At 41.2% G+C, this 16,069-nt stretch overlaps 1 protein-coding gene and 1 long non-coding RNA gene across 2 annotated transcripts in view; both read left to right on the top strand.

Annotated features, from left to right (window-relative positions):
- The first annotated feature begins 254 nt into the window (after positions 1–254).
- LOC135109987 (uncharacterized) lies at positions 255–8,308 on the top strand. Its single transcript, XR_010273036.1, has 4 exons — positions 255–382; positions 2,497–2,627; positions 5,058–5,188; positions 7,716–8,308. It is a non-coding gene; the product is annotated as an uncharacterized LOC135109987 (long non-coding RNA).
- Positions 8,309–8,635: 327 nt separating this feature from the next.
- The window catches only part of LOC135109983 (uncharacterized), a 30,476-nt gene continuing 23,042 nt past the window's right edge, over positions 8,636–16,069 (top strand). Inside the window, exon 1 of the mRNA XM_064021957.1 lies at positions 8,636–8,871. Coding sequence (XP_063878027.1) covers positions 8,791–8,871 — 81 coding nt within the window. The 5' untranslated portion in view covers positions 8,636–8,790. The remainder of the gene's footprint in view (positions 8,872–16,069) is intronic.

Below are 16,069 nucleotides of genomic sequence, written 5' to 3'. Positions count from 1 at the left end.
CAGATATGTAAAGCCAGGAGTGTTCTAGAGCAAACAGTTTTTATCTTAAGTACAGCCACTGGGATTATGTGTGTAATGAAGATTTGTAGACCAAGAAATTCCCCCATCCACCCAAAAAAAAAAAAAAAAAGATTTATATAACTGGATTGGTTCATCATTAACACTGTCACTAAAGCATTACAAAATAAGAACATGAGAAGTTAATGATGGGAAAAATACGAAAAAAAGCCAGAGATAAATGCTAACATAACCATAACAAAGAAAACATTTAAGCCCGCGGTCTCTTCCCCTTGTAAGTCACGTAGCGCAGGTCAGGAATGGCTTGGCTTCAAAATGTGGCTTTTTTTTTCCTGCTCCCTCCTTCAGCTGCACTTTTCCCGCGGTGAGTAGAAAGATTAAGGTTAAGGGAATGTACAGATGCCTCGGTGTGCACTTAAATAGAGGAATTGTGGAAATACAGAATAGATATTTGTTTCCATTTGGGATTCTGTTGGTTTCTTGAGATTAATGAAGTTTTTGGTTGGAATTTGTCACTATAAGTAGCATATCCCATCAATGCAAGCTCATGAAAGACTGTCTACATTTAAAACCTTAATTTCTTAATAACAGGCTGCTGTGACTTGTATAAGGTTATTAATTTGATACTGCATGGCAAGATGTGTAGCAATGGGTGATCTTTTACCGTTTCACTGTGACACAAAGCAATTAGCAGTGCCAGAAGCAATGTGTGGAGTCCTTATAAGCATAACTGTAACAGAAATTAATAACTGGGAACCCATTTTGACTAAGCCATAAGCCCAGTCATCCTGGGACCACATTCCTTCATGAGTGGCACCAGGTTAGGTGGTGGTAGTGGTGGTTAGGTTAGGTTAATGACTCCCTAGGGTGTGTGTGTGTGTGTGTGTGTGTGTGTGTGTGTGTGTGTGTGTGTGTGTGTGTGTGTGTGTGTGTGTGTGTGTTATATATATGCTTTTTTTTTATTTTATTTTTTATTTTTTATTTATTTTTTTTTTTTAGGGTGTGGTATAAAATTTCAGTTTAACAAAGTACATGCAATGTTGTTTTTTTGTTCCTGTGCCCCAGTCAAGCTTGAGTAGCTGGCTTGAGAGAGAGAGAGAGATGAACCACTTTTCACATTCCTTGTCTAAGAATGTCTAAGAATTGTCTAAGAATGAGAATTAGAATATTATGAAAACAGGGCTTTGCTGAGGTCATTAACCTAAGCTAAACTACCTTCATTAACCTCCTTCATTAACCTAATTTAACCAAAAATGACCTAGCCTAAAAAGTACTAATTTGCAAGTATTCACTAAATTAACTTGTACCGGGAAGGTCTCGTGTCTCGGGTCACTTCAAAGGAACACTTCAAGGGAATATTCATGAGGTGTGTGTGTGTGTGTGTGTAATAATAATAATAATAATAATAATAATAATAATAATAAACGGTTTATTCTTTAGGCAGTCAACAAACTGAAAATGTACATTGGTGGTGGGGAAATACTTGACATTAATCCTAAAGGTAAGTCAAATCTAGAAGAGACTATTGATTGATGGCTCACACCATGGTGGGAATCGCACTGAGTCTGTACCGGTCCGTACGTGGCACCTTTAGGGGCGTCATCTTATTGTGGTGTCTGGTGGCACGAGTAGGCCGAGGCGCGTCAGGCGGCAGCATGTTTCTGAGACGTGTGTGTGTGTGTGTGTGTGTGTGTGTGTGTGTGTGTGTGTGTGTGTGTGTGTGTGTGTGAGAGAGAGAGAGTGAGAGAGAGGTTATTTTCTTGTTATGTGAGGTGAGTGTAGGTTAGGTTAGGTTAGGTTCAAGGAAATATTGTGTGTGTGTGTGTGTGTGTGTGTGTGTGTGTGTGTGTGTGTGTGTGAGGTTGTTTTGTTGTTATGTGAGGTGAGTGTAGGTAGGTGTTATGCAGACTGTATATTGAAATATTTCAAGGCAGCTGTGTTATTAATATGCATTGAATACACATTGACACATTGATATGGTGTTATTTGGGAGGGACTAAAGGGCATTTTAATATAATTTTAATGTTAATTTATGGGTGCAGCTAACTAAGGTTTTGTACGTTGGAGAGTGTCGGGCTGCATTCATATCCTGTGTGGTGCCTCACCTTGCATTGTACTCATATTCATTCCAGACAAATAGCCAACCTTTGAACAAGAAATAACGGGTTCAAGCTTGAAAAATTTAGGTTTAGGAAGGAGATAGGAAAAAATTGGTTCTCAAATCGAGTGGTAGATGAGTGGAACGGACTCAGTAATCATGTAGTTAGTGGTAGGACACTAGAGAGCTTTAAGAGAAGATTAGACAAGTTTATGGATGGGGATAACAGATGGAAATAGGTAGGAGTGTTTCATACAGGGACTGCCACGTGTAAGCCTGCTCCCTTCTTGCAGCTTCCCTTATTTCTTATGTTCTTATGTTCTTATGTGATTGTATGGATGGCATATGAATTATTTAATGATCATCAATGTGATTTTCAGACACACTTCAGTCACAAGATGAATGCAGTCAGCTACAGCATGACATAGACAAGCTATAGACAGTTGAGAGAGGAAGAAGTCAGTGGCACCCTCACCTCAGACAAGACAAAGCTAACAATTGATAATGAAAGGTGACATTATTCTCTTTAAAGGACTCTATTATTATTGTACCCATGAAAGCTGTTCTATTTTTTATTTATTTCTCTGTATTATAAGTATTTTGTATGTAAACTCCGATCACAATCTCATATCTTTATCTTGTCCTATCACTCCAATCCCTCCTCAGGATCCCCCTAAGTGAAGGTGCCTCTGGCGCTTTGCCTCTGCTAGTTGGGGGGACCTGAGGAGGTATTTTGCTGATTTTCCTTGGAATGACCACTGCTTCCGTGTCAGAGACCCGTCTTTGTGTGCTGAGCGCATAACAGAGGTGATAGTGTCTGGCATGGAGGCGTACATTCCTCACTCTTTTTCTTGCCCTAAACCTTCTAAACCTTGGTTTAACACAGCTTGTTCTCGTGCTATACATGATAGAGAGGTGGCCCACAAAAGGTACTTAAGCCTTCCATCACCAGAATCTCATGCACTTTATATTTCTGCCCAGAACCATGCCAAGTCTGTTCTCCAACTAGCCAAAAACTCCTTCATTAACAGAAAATGTCAAAACCTTTCAAGATCTAACTCCCCTCGTGATTTCTGGCATCTAGCCAAAAATATCTCCAATAACTTTGCTTCTTCTTCTTTCCCTCCTCTATTTCAACCAGATGGCACCACTGCTATCACATCTATTTCTAAAGCTGAACTCTTTGCTCAAACCTTTGCTAAAAACTCTACCTTGGAGGATTCTGGGCTTGTTCCTCCCTCTCCTCCACCCTCTGACTACTTCATGCCACCTATTAAAATTCTTTGCAATGATGTTTTCCATGCCCTCTCTGGCCTAACCCTTGGAAGGCTTATGGACCTGATGGGGTCCCTCCTATTGTTCTCCGAAACTGTGCCTCCATGCTTGCATCTTGCCTAGTCAAACTCTTTCAGCTCTGTCTGTCAACATCTACCTTTCCTTCTTGCTGGAAGTTTGCCCACATTCAACCTGTTCCTAAAAAGGGTGACCGTTCTAATCCCTCAAACTACCGTCCTATTGCTTTAATTTCCTGCCTATCTAAAGTTTTTGAATCTATCCTCAACAGGGAGATTCTTAAACATCTATCACTTCACAACCTTCTATCTGATCGCCAGTATGGGTTCCGTCAAGGCCGCTCTACTGGTGATCTTCTGGCTTTCCTTACTGAGTCTTGGTCATCCTCTTTTAGAGATTTTGGTGAAACTTTTGCTGTTGCCTTGGACATATCAAAAGCTTTTGATAGAGTCTGGCACAAAGCTTTGATTTCCAAACTATCCTCCTACAGTTTCTATCCTTCTCTCTGTAACTTCATCTCAAGTTTCCTTTCTGACCGTTCTATTGCTGCTGTGGTAGACAGTCACTGTTCTTCTCCTAAATCTATTAACAGTGGTGTTCCTCAGCGTTCTGTCACCCACTCTCTTCTTATTATTCATTAATGATCTTCTAAACCAAACTTCTTGTCTTATCCACTCCTACGCTGATGATACCACCCTGCACTTTTCCACGTCTTTTCATAGACGTGCAACCCTTCAGGAGGTAAACATATCACGCAGGGAAGCCACAGAACACCTGACTTCTGATCTTTCCAAAATTTCTGATTGGGGCAGAGCAAACTTGGTATTGTTCAATGCCTCAAAAACTCAATTCCTCCATCTATCAACTCGACACAACCTTCCAGACAACTATCCCCTCTTCTTCAATGACACTCAACTGTCCCCTCTTCTACACTGAACATCCTTGGTCTGTCCTTTACTTATAATCTGAACTGGAAACTTCACATCTCATCTCTAGCTAAAACAGCTTCTATGAAGTTAGGTGGTCTGAGACGTCTCCGCCAGTTTTTCTCACCCCCCCAGCTGCTAACTCTGTACAAGGGCCTTATCCGTCCATGTATGGAGTATGCTTCACATGTCTGGGGGGGTTCCACTCATACTGCTCTTCTAGACAGGGTGGAATCAAAAGCTTTTCGTCTCATCAACTCCTCTCCTCTAACTGACTGTCTTCAGCCTCTCTCTCACCGCCGCAATGTTGCATCTCTAGCTGTCTTCTACCGCTATTTTCATGCTAACTGCTCTTCTGATCTTGCTAACTGCATGCCTCCCCTCCTTCCGCGGCCTCGCTGCACAAGACTTTCTTCTTTCTCTCACTCCTATTCTGTCCACCTCTCTAACGCAAGAGTTAACCAGTATTCTCAATCATTCATCCCTTTCTCTGGTAAACTCTGGAACTCCTTGCCTGCTTCTGTATTTCCACCTTCCTATGACTTGAATTCCTTCAAGAGGGAGGTTTCAAGACACTTATCCACCAATTTTTGACCACTGCTTTGACCCTTTTAAGGGACTGGCATTTCAGTGGGCATTTTTTTTTTATTAGATTTTTGTTGCCCTTGGCCAGTATCCTTCCTACATAAAAAAAAAAAAAAAAAAATCAATGTGATTTTCAGACACACTTCAGTCACAAGATGAATGCAGTCAGCTACAGCATGACATAGACAAGCTATAGACAGTTGAGAGAGGAAGAAGTCAGTGGCACCCTCACCTCAGACAAGACAAAGCTAACAATTGATAATGAAAGGTGACATTATTCTCTTTAAAGGACTCTATTATTATTGTACCCATGAAAGCTGTTCTATTTTTTATTTATTTCTCTGTATTATAAGTATTTTGTATGTAAACTCCGATCACAATCTCATATCTTTATCTTGTCCTATCACTCCAATCCCTCCTCAGGATCCCCCTAAGTGAAGGTGCCTCTGGTGTTTTGCCTCTGCTAGTTGGGGGGACCTGAGGAGGTATTTTGCTGATTTTCCTTGGAATGACTACTGCTTCCATGTCAGAGAGCCGTCTTTGTGTGCTGAGCGCATAACAGAGGTGATAGTGTCTGGCATGGAGGCGTACATTCCTCACTCTTTTTCTTGCCCTAAACCTTCTAAACCTTGGTTTAACACAGCTTGTTCTCGTGCTATACATGATAGAGAGGTGGCCCACAAAAGGTACTTAAGCCTTCCATCACCAGAATCTCATGCACTTTATATTTCTGGCTGGAACCATGCCAAGTCTGTTCTCCAACTAGCCAAAAACTCCTTCATTAACAGAAAATGTCAAAACCTTTCAAGATCTAACTCCCCTCGTGATTTCTGGCATCTAGCCAAAAATATCTCCAATAACTTTGCTTCTTCTTCTTTCCCTCCTCTATTTCAACCAGATGGCACCACTGCTATCACATCTATTTCTAAAGCTGAACTCTTTGCTCAAACCTTTGCTAAAAACTCTACCTTGGAGGATTCTGGGCTTGTTCCTCCCTCTCCTCCACCCTCTGACTACTTCATGCCACCTATTAAAATTCTTTGCAATGATGTCTTCCATGCCCTCGCTGGCCTAAACCCTCGAAAGGCTTATGGACCTGATGGGGTCCCTCCTATTGTTCTCCGAAACTGTGCCTCCGTGCTTGCACCTTGCCTAGTCAAACTCTTTCAGCTCTGTCTGTCAACATCTACCTTTCCTTCTTGCTGGAAGTTTGCCTACATTCAACCTGTTCCTAAAAAGGGTGACCGTTCTAATCCCTCAAACTACCGTCCTATTGCTTTAATTTCCTGCCTATCTAAAGTTTTTGAATCTATCCTCAACAGGGAGATTCTTAAACATCTATCACTTCACAACCTTCTATCTGATCACCAGTATGGGTTCCGTCAAGGCCGCTCTACTGGTGATCTTCTGGCTTTCCTTACTGAGTCTTGGTCATCCTCTTTTAGAGATTTTGGTGAAACTTTTCCTGTTGCCTTGGACATATCAAAAGCTTTTGATAGAGTCTGGCACAAAGCTTTGATCTCCAAACTACCCTCCTACGGTTTCTATCCTTCTCTCTGTAACTTCATCTCAAGTTTCCTTTCTGACCGTTCTATTGCTGCTGTGGTAGACAGTCACTGTTCTTCTCCTAAATCTATTAACAGTGGTGTTCCTCAGCGTTCTGTCACCCACTCTCTTCTTATTATTCATTAATGATCTTCTAAACCAAACTTCTTGTCCTATCCACTCCTACGCTGATGATACCACCCTGCACTTTTCCACGTCTTTTCATAGACTTGCAACCCTTCAGGAGGTAAACATATCACGCAGGGAAGCCACAGAACGCCTGACTTCTGATCTTTCCAAAATTTCTGATTGGGGCAGAGCAAACTTGGTATTGTTCAGTGCCTCAAAAACTCAATTCCTCCATCTATCAACTCAACACAACCTTCCAGACAACTATCCCCTCTTCTTCAATGACACTCAACTGTCCCCTCTTCTACACTGAATATCCTTGGTCTGCCCTTTACTTATAATCTGAACTGGAAACTTCACATCTCATCTCTAGCTAAAACAGCTTCTATGAAGTTAGGTGGTCTGAGACGTCTCCTCCAGTTTTTCTAACCCCCCCAGCTGCTAACTCTGTACAAGGGCCTTATCCGTCCATGTATGGAGTATGCTTCACATGTCTGGGGGGGTTTCACACATACTGCTCTTCTAGACAGGGTGGAATCAAAAGCTTTTCATCTCATCAACTCCTCTCCTCTAACTGACTGTCTTCAGCCTCTCTCTCACCGCCATAATGTTGCATATCTAGCTGTCTTTTACTGCTATTTTCATAGTAGTAGTAGTAGTAGTAGTAGTAGTAGTAGTAGTAGTAGTAGTAGTAGTAGTAGTAGCTCTGGGAAGATGCCAGGCAGGAATGGGAGAGGGCCTAAAGAGGAGAGGTGGTGCTTGCTTTCCTGGAACACAAACAGCTGGAGTGAGGGAAAGTGGAGGGATTGTGGTGTCCTTCCTACATAAAAAAAAAAAAAAAGAAAAAAAAAGGTTGACACAAATGTAAAAATATTAATAATGCATACATGTACTAAGGCTGTTTTCCACAAAAATGGTAATGATAAAAAAAATAGTAATAATAAAAATGATGGTAATACAGTCATCTCTCATTATTCACGGCTTCAGTGTCCACACTTTCACTTTTACATGGATTGCTGCTGACCACAGATTCAAATAACTCCTTTTTTTCTTTCTGAGTTAAGTGATAAAATGTTTGTAAGCATGTACATGTTGTTAAGGGAGGCTGTAATACTTTGCAGCGGTGCCTGAGAAGCGATGCCTTCACCCACGCAGTTTTCACCACGATGGAGGAGTGCCCACACTTCCAGGACCTTACTGTTAAGAGGTTCCTGAAGACCCTACTTGAGCACAACCGCCGAGACATTCTCTCCAAGCTGGAGAAGTTTGTGCGCCTGAGTGAGTCGCTTCAGTGTCTTGGCGAACATAACAACATGAGAACATGAGGGGAGCTGCAAGGAGCCATCAGGCCTGCACATGGCACTTCCTCAATTGAATGTGTCTACCTATTTCTACTTATCCCTATCCCTAGATTTGTGTATCTTCTTTTAAAATCTCCCTAGTGACTCAGCACTAACAACCTGATTACTGAGTCTGTTCTTTTCATCCACCACTCTTTGAGAATTAGTTCCTTGCACTCTGCTGCTTTGACTGGCCACTACTGCATGAGCCTGTCTTGACTCCCTGACATCTCAGTCACTTGATTCAAATGTCTGATTAATTAGTTATAATAAATCAATTGGAAGTTTGTTTGATAAGACTGTGGGCCTGTGTAGCCATGGAAGATATTGACTATTGAAATCTTGAGAACACTGTGTTGAAATCTGTCACATTGTTCACAGAGCCAGGGAGTGATGCTGCTAAGACCTTCACTGTCTATCCAGAGGGATCCGCAGGTGCTGGTGGTGGAATCTTGCTTGGACAGTGTGCCTGTAACACACAGGCACATTTCTCCAAAAGGTGACACATTATCTTTCAGAATGGCTTCACTCCTGCAAAACAACTGTGTACTTTTCTCTCACAAATCCACACACAGCAGGAACATTTTCCTAAGAGGATGCTGTTCTTATGTGTTGCAGTGCTGTGTCTCTCACTTTCAACAAGCTCTAGTGGAAGTTAAGGGGAGTTTCAATAGTGTTTTTATGGTTTGATTGACTGAACATTGGTGACATTCCTCAGGTTGACGCTGTGCTGCCGGTACTGTCGCCTCAGCTTCTGCGTCAGATTCAGAACAGAGACTTCAGCAGAGAGATTCAGAACAGAGACTTCAGCAGAGAGAGTGAGTGGGAGAAACGCTACAACTGCTTTGCCCACTCGATGATGCTAGACCAGCATGTGGAGTACGGGAGCAAGAATGGGTTCTGCCGTGCCGTTTGTCCTGCCAGATTCCCGGAGGAGGTTGGTGATGCCTCCACTTGCATGTCTTTTCTGTATTTTGTATAGACCTGTTTGTATTTTACAGGATTAAGTCAAGTTCTGTTTGGATGTATGTGACCAGCTGTGCTGTGTCTGACTGTCCTTTTCCACTAGGGACTGATGGGGCTAAGAGTGTGAATGATGTCTGTGTGTGTGTGTGTGTGTGTGTGTGTGTGTGTGTGTGTGTGTGTGTGTGTGGGATTGCCAGCTTTTTTTTTTTTTTTTTTTTTTTTTTTTTTTTTTTTTTTTTTTTTTTTTTAATGTATGAGTGACACTGGCCAAGGGCAACAAAAATCTTATAAAAATATGCCCACTGAAATGTCAGTCCCATAAAAGGGTCAAAGCAGTGGTCAAAAATTGATGGATAAGTGTCTTGAAACCTCCCTCTTGAAGGAATTCAAGTCATAGGAAGGTGGAAATACAGAAGCAGGCAGGGAGTTCCAGAGTTTACCAGAGAAAGGGATGAATGATTGAGAATACTGGTTAACTCTTGCATTAGAGAGGTGGACAGAATAGGGGTGAGAGAAAGAAGAAAGTCTTGTGCAGCGAGGCCGTGGAAGGAGGGGAGGCATGCAGTTAGCAAGATCAGAAGAGCAGTTAGCATGAAAATAGCGGGAGAAGACAGCTAGATATGCAACATTGCGGCGGTGAGAGAGGGGCTGAAGACAGTCAGTTAGAGGAGAGGAGTTGATGAGACGAAAAGCTTTTGATTCCACCCTGTCTAGAAGAGCAGTATGAGTGGAACCCCCCAGACATGTGAAGCATACTCCATACATGGATGGATAAGGCCCTTGTACAGAGTTAGCAGCTGGGGGGGTGAGAAAACTGGCGGAGACGTCTCAGAACACCTAACTTCATAGATGCTGTTTTAGCTAGAGATGAGATGTGAAGTTTCCAGTTCAGATTATAAGTAAAGGACAGACCGAGGATGTTCAGTGTAGAAGAGGGGACAGTTGAGTGTCATTGAAGAAGAGGGGATAGTTGTCTGGAAGGTTGTGTCGAGTTGATAGATGGAGGAATTGAGTTTTTGAGGCATTGAACAATACCAAGTTTGCTCTGCCCCAATCAGAAATTTTGGAAAGATCAGAAGTCAGGCGTTCTGTGGCTTCCCTGCGTGATATGTTTACCTCCTGAAGGGTTGCACGTCTATGAAAAGACGTGGAAAAGTGCAGGGTGGTATCATCAGAGTAGGAGTGGATAAGACAAGAAGTTTGGTTTAGAAGATCATTAATGAATAATAAGAAGAGAGTGGGTGACAGAACGCTGAGGAACACCACTGTTAATAGATTTAGGAGAAGAACAGTGACTGTCTACCACAGCAGCAATAGAACGGTCAGAAAGGAAACTTGAGATGAAGTTACAGAGAGAAGGATAGAAACCGTAGGAGGGTAGTTTGGAAATGCAAGCTTTGTGCCAGACTATCAGAAGCTTTTGATATGTCCAAGGCAACAGCAAAAGTTTCACCAAAATCTCTAAAAGAGGATGATGACCAAGACTCAGTAAGGAAAGCCAGAAGATCACCAGTAGAGCAGCCTTGATGGACCCTAATACTGGCGATCAGATAGAAGAAGGCTGTGAAGTGATAGATGTTTAAGAATATTCCTGTTGAGGGTAGATTAAAAACTTTAGATAGGCAGGAAATTAAAGCAATAGAACTGTTCTTTGAGGAATTAAAACTACTACTACTGCTACTACTACTACTACTACTACTACTACTACTACTACTACTACTACTACTACTACTACTACTACTACTACTACTGCTTCTACTCATATCTTTCCTGACCCCCAGACCAACATTTGCTGTGTATAAATGGCACAGTTTGCTGCTTTAATTCTTTTCATTTCTTGAAGGTGCATATCAGTGTATTCTGTCGTGCCTCCCATGCTGTGTAATAATGCTGCAGTGTTTGTTGACTGTGTTTTCCCTCAGGTGACAGAGAAGAGACCTTGGGAGACTTCTGTAAATGAGGAGCAACAAGCACATCTGACTGGAGCCTTTCAGGAACCAACAGTCAGGTGAATACTGTGTTGTGTTAGTACAGTTGAGGTCCTCTGTCTGTAACTTGTGTGCTCTGAAGATGCAATACTCAGTTTTTGAATCCTTGACACTGATAATAACAGTCAAGCATAGTGGGAGATGTCTTTCCCACATTGCCCTGCTTGTTTCCCGCTTGCTACAGCTTAATTCTTCTCATAAGAGTGTTGTGATTGTGGTTGTTCAAGAAGGGATCAGTAATTGTCAGACAGGAAGAAAGATGGGAAGATCAGAAGCAGCCGTCACACAGTTAGTTGGCAAAGGCTTCTCAGTGGTTGGAACAGCTGTTACTCTGTTACCCTGCAACTCCCAAGCCTCTTCTGACTAAAAGAAGGTGCAGCAAATCAGTTTTTACAATGCATCAGCTTACTATTCTTGTATCTGCCTTCCTTTATCACCAAGAGCCTTTCTTTCTCTTGGGAGTGACAGCTATGCCTAGTGCGCCAGTACAGTCTCTGTTACCCTGCAACTCCCAAGCCTCTTCTGACTAAAAGAAGGTGCAGCAAATCAGTTTTTACAATGCAACAGCTTACTATTTTTGTATCTGCCTTTGTCATGGCTTTTGTATCATACCTTTGTCATAGCTTTCGCTGCTGATCTTGCTGTCTCCCTTCCAGTCTCACAAGTAGCAAGCCCTCTCAAACAAGGGCCATCACAGCACTCTTCTCTTTGTTAAGCTTGCCAGGACCCGTTATAATGTAAGAATTAAATGTGAGCCGTGGAATGAGAAGGTGCTGGTAAGGGGGGGACAGGCAGGGAAGCACAGGAGAGACATCCCTCTCTGCTGTGTCTGGCAGTCCCTCTGTGACTAAAAGACAACATGGCATCCTCAGGGCATGGGTGACAATTTGCTACTTTTTGAACACTGAAGCCTTTGTTCTGTGGGTGTGCTGTCATGTTTTTACACTTTGATATTCTTTGTGGCCATTGTAAAGCCACATTGAAGGTAGGTGTAAACCTTGATGCCAACCCCAAGCTGTCCCATTTGATAAATCCACATAAAAATATTAAAAAAACTGGGAAAATGAAATCTGCAGCACTTTCAGTCCCAGGAATTTTGGACAGGGGAATTTCAGCTGTATATAGCATTGTTGGGAGTGTGATAAATGATGAGGTGATGATGGATGGGGTTTTTTCTGAAGGAATTGGAGGAGGGGAGGCAGGCATGCACTTATTAAGATTACAAGAGCAGTAACATTGAAAATAAAGGCATAAGATTGCAAGAGGAGCAACAGATAGCTGGATAATTGCATGTTAGGAGCTCCTGTTAATAATAGGTGTGAGTCTTGATTAACCTAACAAGGAATGATTTCAGTGTGAATGAGTGTGAAATAAGAGGAGAGGATGTGTAGCTCAGGTATTGTGGTGTGTGCATGTGAAAAAGGTATTTGGTTGAAGAGAAATAGATATGGAAGAGTTGTGGGGGTGTTTCAGAATTGTCTGAGCCATCTGATAGGCCAGGAAAGGGAGTGAAGAGTTCGTGGAAAGTAAAGTCTGCGTGAGTGTGGAATATAGCGTGTGAGTGATGCAGAATAAGCAATTTGCATTACTTTTTTTTGCAGAACTTTGTCTTCTTCTGCCAGCACACATACTGTCTGTGCAATCAAGGCTGTGTGATGGTGGTGCCCCATTGCGGGGTCTGATGTGTCTACAGCTAGTGCTGGGTGTGTCCTCTCTGCCTGGTACTGCAGGCTAATGTGTTTGCCTGCTTCAGTGCAAATCTTGCAAGCCAGATCTACCAGCTGTCTCTAGTGTAGTGTCTAGGATGCTTTAAATTTGTGTTTTTATGTATAGTATGAGATAAAATTACAACAATGTGGTCGTGTAAGTTATTTGCATTTTGTAAGTTATTTTGATGGTAAACAATTCATGCCCTCAGGTCAAAAAAGAAAATCAGGATTGGCCAAAAATAGTCAAAGTTTAAGGTGAGACTTGCACATAGAAGCCCTGTCCAAGCGACTCTGGTGGGATGGGGCTTCTATGTGCCAGCCTCATCTTAAACTTAGACTATTTTGGGCCGACGTGACTTTTAAAGTGTTATAGCGTGAAAAAAAACGTATAATAACCAAGACATTCCCACTCACTTTGTTAGTTGAATGGCCAGTCTGGTGTATTAACAACAGACACATTCTCCCCTTTGCCTCATTAAAAACAAAAGAGCATTGGTTCTTGGAAAAATTAAGATTTGAATACTATATGATACCTGATTGTAACCCTCTATAGTAACAACAGATTTTTTGTTTATTTTTTACTTTTTTACTTTGAACTTACTTTAAAACTGTCAATTTTGCTGTCCATATTTCTATATGATATTTGATATGATGATATAATGTTAACCATAGGAAAATAGGGAAGTTGCAGGCAGCCATTAGCCCTTAACATGACAATCCCTGTATGATTTTTGTTGCCCTTGGCCAGTGTCCTTCCTACATTAAAAAAAAATAAAAGAGATATGCCTACCTATTTCCACTCATTATCTCCTTCCACAAGTTTTTGTGTAGTTAACCATAGAACCAAGTTATAAAACATTCTTTGTCCACATTTTCTATACTATATAACTCTATAGGTGTTTATTAAATTTCTCTCTCTCTCTCTCTCTCTCTCTCTCTCTCTCTCTCTCTCTCTCTCTCTCTCTCTCTCTCTCTCTCTCTCTCTCTCTCTCCTATTTTCAAGGATATAAATTTTCAACATCCTTCATCTCTTCATAGGTCGACTTATTCAACTCTGGGACCTTCTTAATGACTGTTTTTTGTACTTTTTCTAATTTTATAATATTTCTCTTTATATGAGGAGACCACACACACCACTGCCACCTATTCCAATCTTGGTCTTATCATGGAAATCAACTTTTTTTTTTATCATTCCTTCATCTAAATGAGAATGCCATTCTTATTCTTTTTTAACAAATTCATTGTGTTTCCAGTAATTTTATCAGTGTGTCTGTCTGGAGTCAAATGCTGCTCATCTCTATCTGTGGAATTTGTGATATATTACAGATCTAAAGCTGCTGGATCTGTCCAGGAACAATGGATCAAGAACATCTAAAGCAAAGATCACATGGATTACTCCCAAAGAATGAAAGCTTTGCTTTAAGTTTTACTTTGCTCAGTTCATGGTTGACTTGCACCACTAAAACATTTTCTTTTAGAATGTAAAGGTTATGAAAATATAAGAAATTAATTCGATTTACAATCAATTTATCAAAACAAAAGAAATAACAGCAGAAACATTACTTTCAATGATCAAAGATTTAAACATATACAAGAGAAAAAAAAATGCATCAAGATTATTTGGAAAATGATCTACAAATGAACACAGGAATTGCAACATGAGTAGAGAAAGCAGCAGCAAAGACTTATCCCACACCTACTACTGAACTCAACTGTCACATGATAAAGTATTGCCAAATTTTTCCTGGTCATTGTGCTATTGCTCCTAAAGATATGTTCTATAACCCAACACTAGATACCACAAGATGTCATCAATACAAAAAATGTTCAAATTAGAATGGTTTTTCAATATCAGAGGAATTATACTTTGGAACTCTTCCCCAGAATGTTGTATTAGCCAGAATAGTATCTGTTTCAAGATATTTATCCTTATTCATCTTTGTTTTATTTGAGAACCAATGACAGTTTCCTTGGTCAGAAGGTCTTCTTGCCTTCCTTTCTCCTCTAAGGTCTTAATTCTCCACATCCACGCTTCCTTCAGGAGCATCTCTCATTCTGAGTCTGGTATTCGTTGGTACATTGTAAATAAGGACGTTAATATAATAGAGGCAAGAGAATGGTAAAAATTAATGTTTATTTCTAAGTTTTTGTTTTTTTTCTTCTCAGTCCAACCAATAAATGGGTTAATGGTTGAAGATAGGTACATGAACCCATTTTTGCGCTTATAGTATCAAACAATCTAATTTTTTTCCATATTGAATTGTTATTATATATTATTATTAATAATGTTGGGTATTCATAAAAAAAAATTGATGTCCTAAGCCAATGTCAGGCTTAGGAGGTGAACGAGGATTTGATAAAATATACCAACTTTTAATAATTATACATTATTCATCCCATGTTGAGCGAGAAGCTAGCAGATTCCACCCTTGATATATTGTTTATAATACAAAATAATCAAGTCAAGTGATAACTGAGGATAAAATGTGAGACCTCCCGAGGGCGAGTCGGTACCAACAGCAGCAGAGCGAGGGAGCGGGCGAGAGTAATGGTCGCCTTATTTGTTGTGGTCTGCACTTCTTGGCCTCTTCCTCTCATCTTTACATTGCTTGCCTCTGTTCCCGGACATGTCATGGTGAGTCAGTGTGACAGCAGAGGGGACTGGATGTAGTGGCCCTGCTGGTGGTGATGTAAGGGGCATTATGACCTGGGGCAAGGAGTGAAGGGGGCCAGGCAGCAGGTAGCGCACATAATGGTGGACAAGTGGCGCCTTACTCCCTGCTCACCCGCTGCCTCCACACACTCGTTGCGCTCTCTCCTCTACTTGTTTCAACACCCGCTGGCATGATGAGGTGATTGTCAGGGGGTGTTTAACCAGCATAGTGTCCCATTTAGAGAGAGAGAGAGAGAGAAGTGAGCAGGGCCAAGGGAGAGGGGGCGAGGCAGGTTATATCAGACAGCCAATCAGCCTTCAGCATTCAGCATTACGTCAGTCTCCGCCCTTCTCCCCCCCCCTCTCTCTCTCTCTCTCTCTCTCTCTCTCTCTCTCTCTCTCTCTCTCTCTCTCTCTCTCTCTCTCTCTCTCGTGTTTGTGTGTGAAGGAAATAAAAAGAGAAAAAAGAAATAAGTGTTTAAGAAAGATAATTTTAGAGAAAGGAGGAGAAATTTTAAAGAAAGTAAGAAAGTGAAAGTTTGGAAAAGAAAATTAAGAAAAGAACCATTTAAGTGAAAGTAGTAGTAGTAGTAGTAGTAGTAGTAGTAGTAGTAATAGTGGTAGTAGTAGTAGTAATAGTGGTAGTAGTAGTCGTAGTAGTGGTAGTAGTAGTAGTAGTAGTAGTAGTAGTAGTAGTAGTAGTAGTGTTAGCTGGATAAATTGTAATAACTCCTCCTCCTCCTCCTCCTCCTCCTCCTCCTCCTCCTTTTCCTTTTCCTTTTCCTGTTCCTCTTCCTCCTTCTATTGTAATTATTATTA

Source organism: Scylla paramamosain, chromosome 19 (genome assembly GCF_035594125.1).
Source record: "Scylla paramamosain isolate STU-SP2022 chromosome 19, ASM3559412v1, whole genome shotgun sequence".
Classification (NCBI taxonomy): domain Eukaryota; kingdom Metazoa; phylum Arthropoda; class Malacostraca; order Decapoda; family Portunidae; genus Scylla; species Scylla paramamosain.
This window is presented reverse-complemented; position numbering and strand designations above follow the sequence as displayed.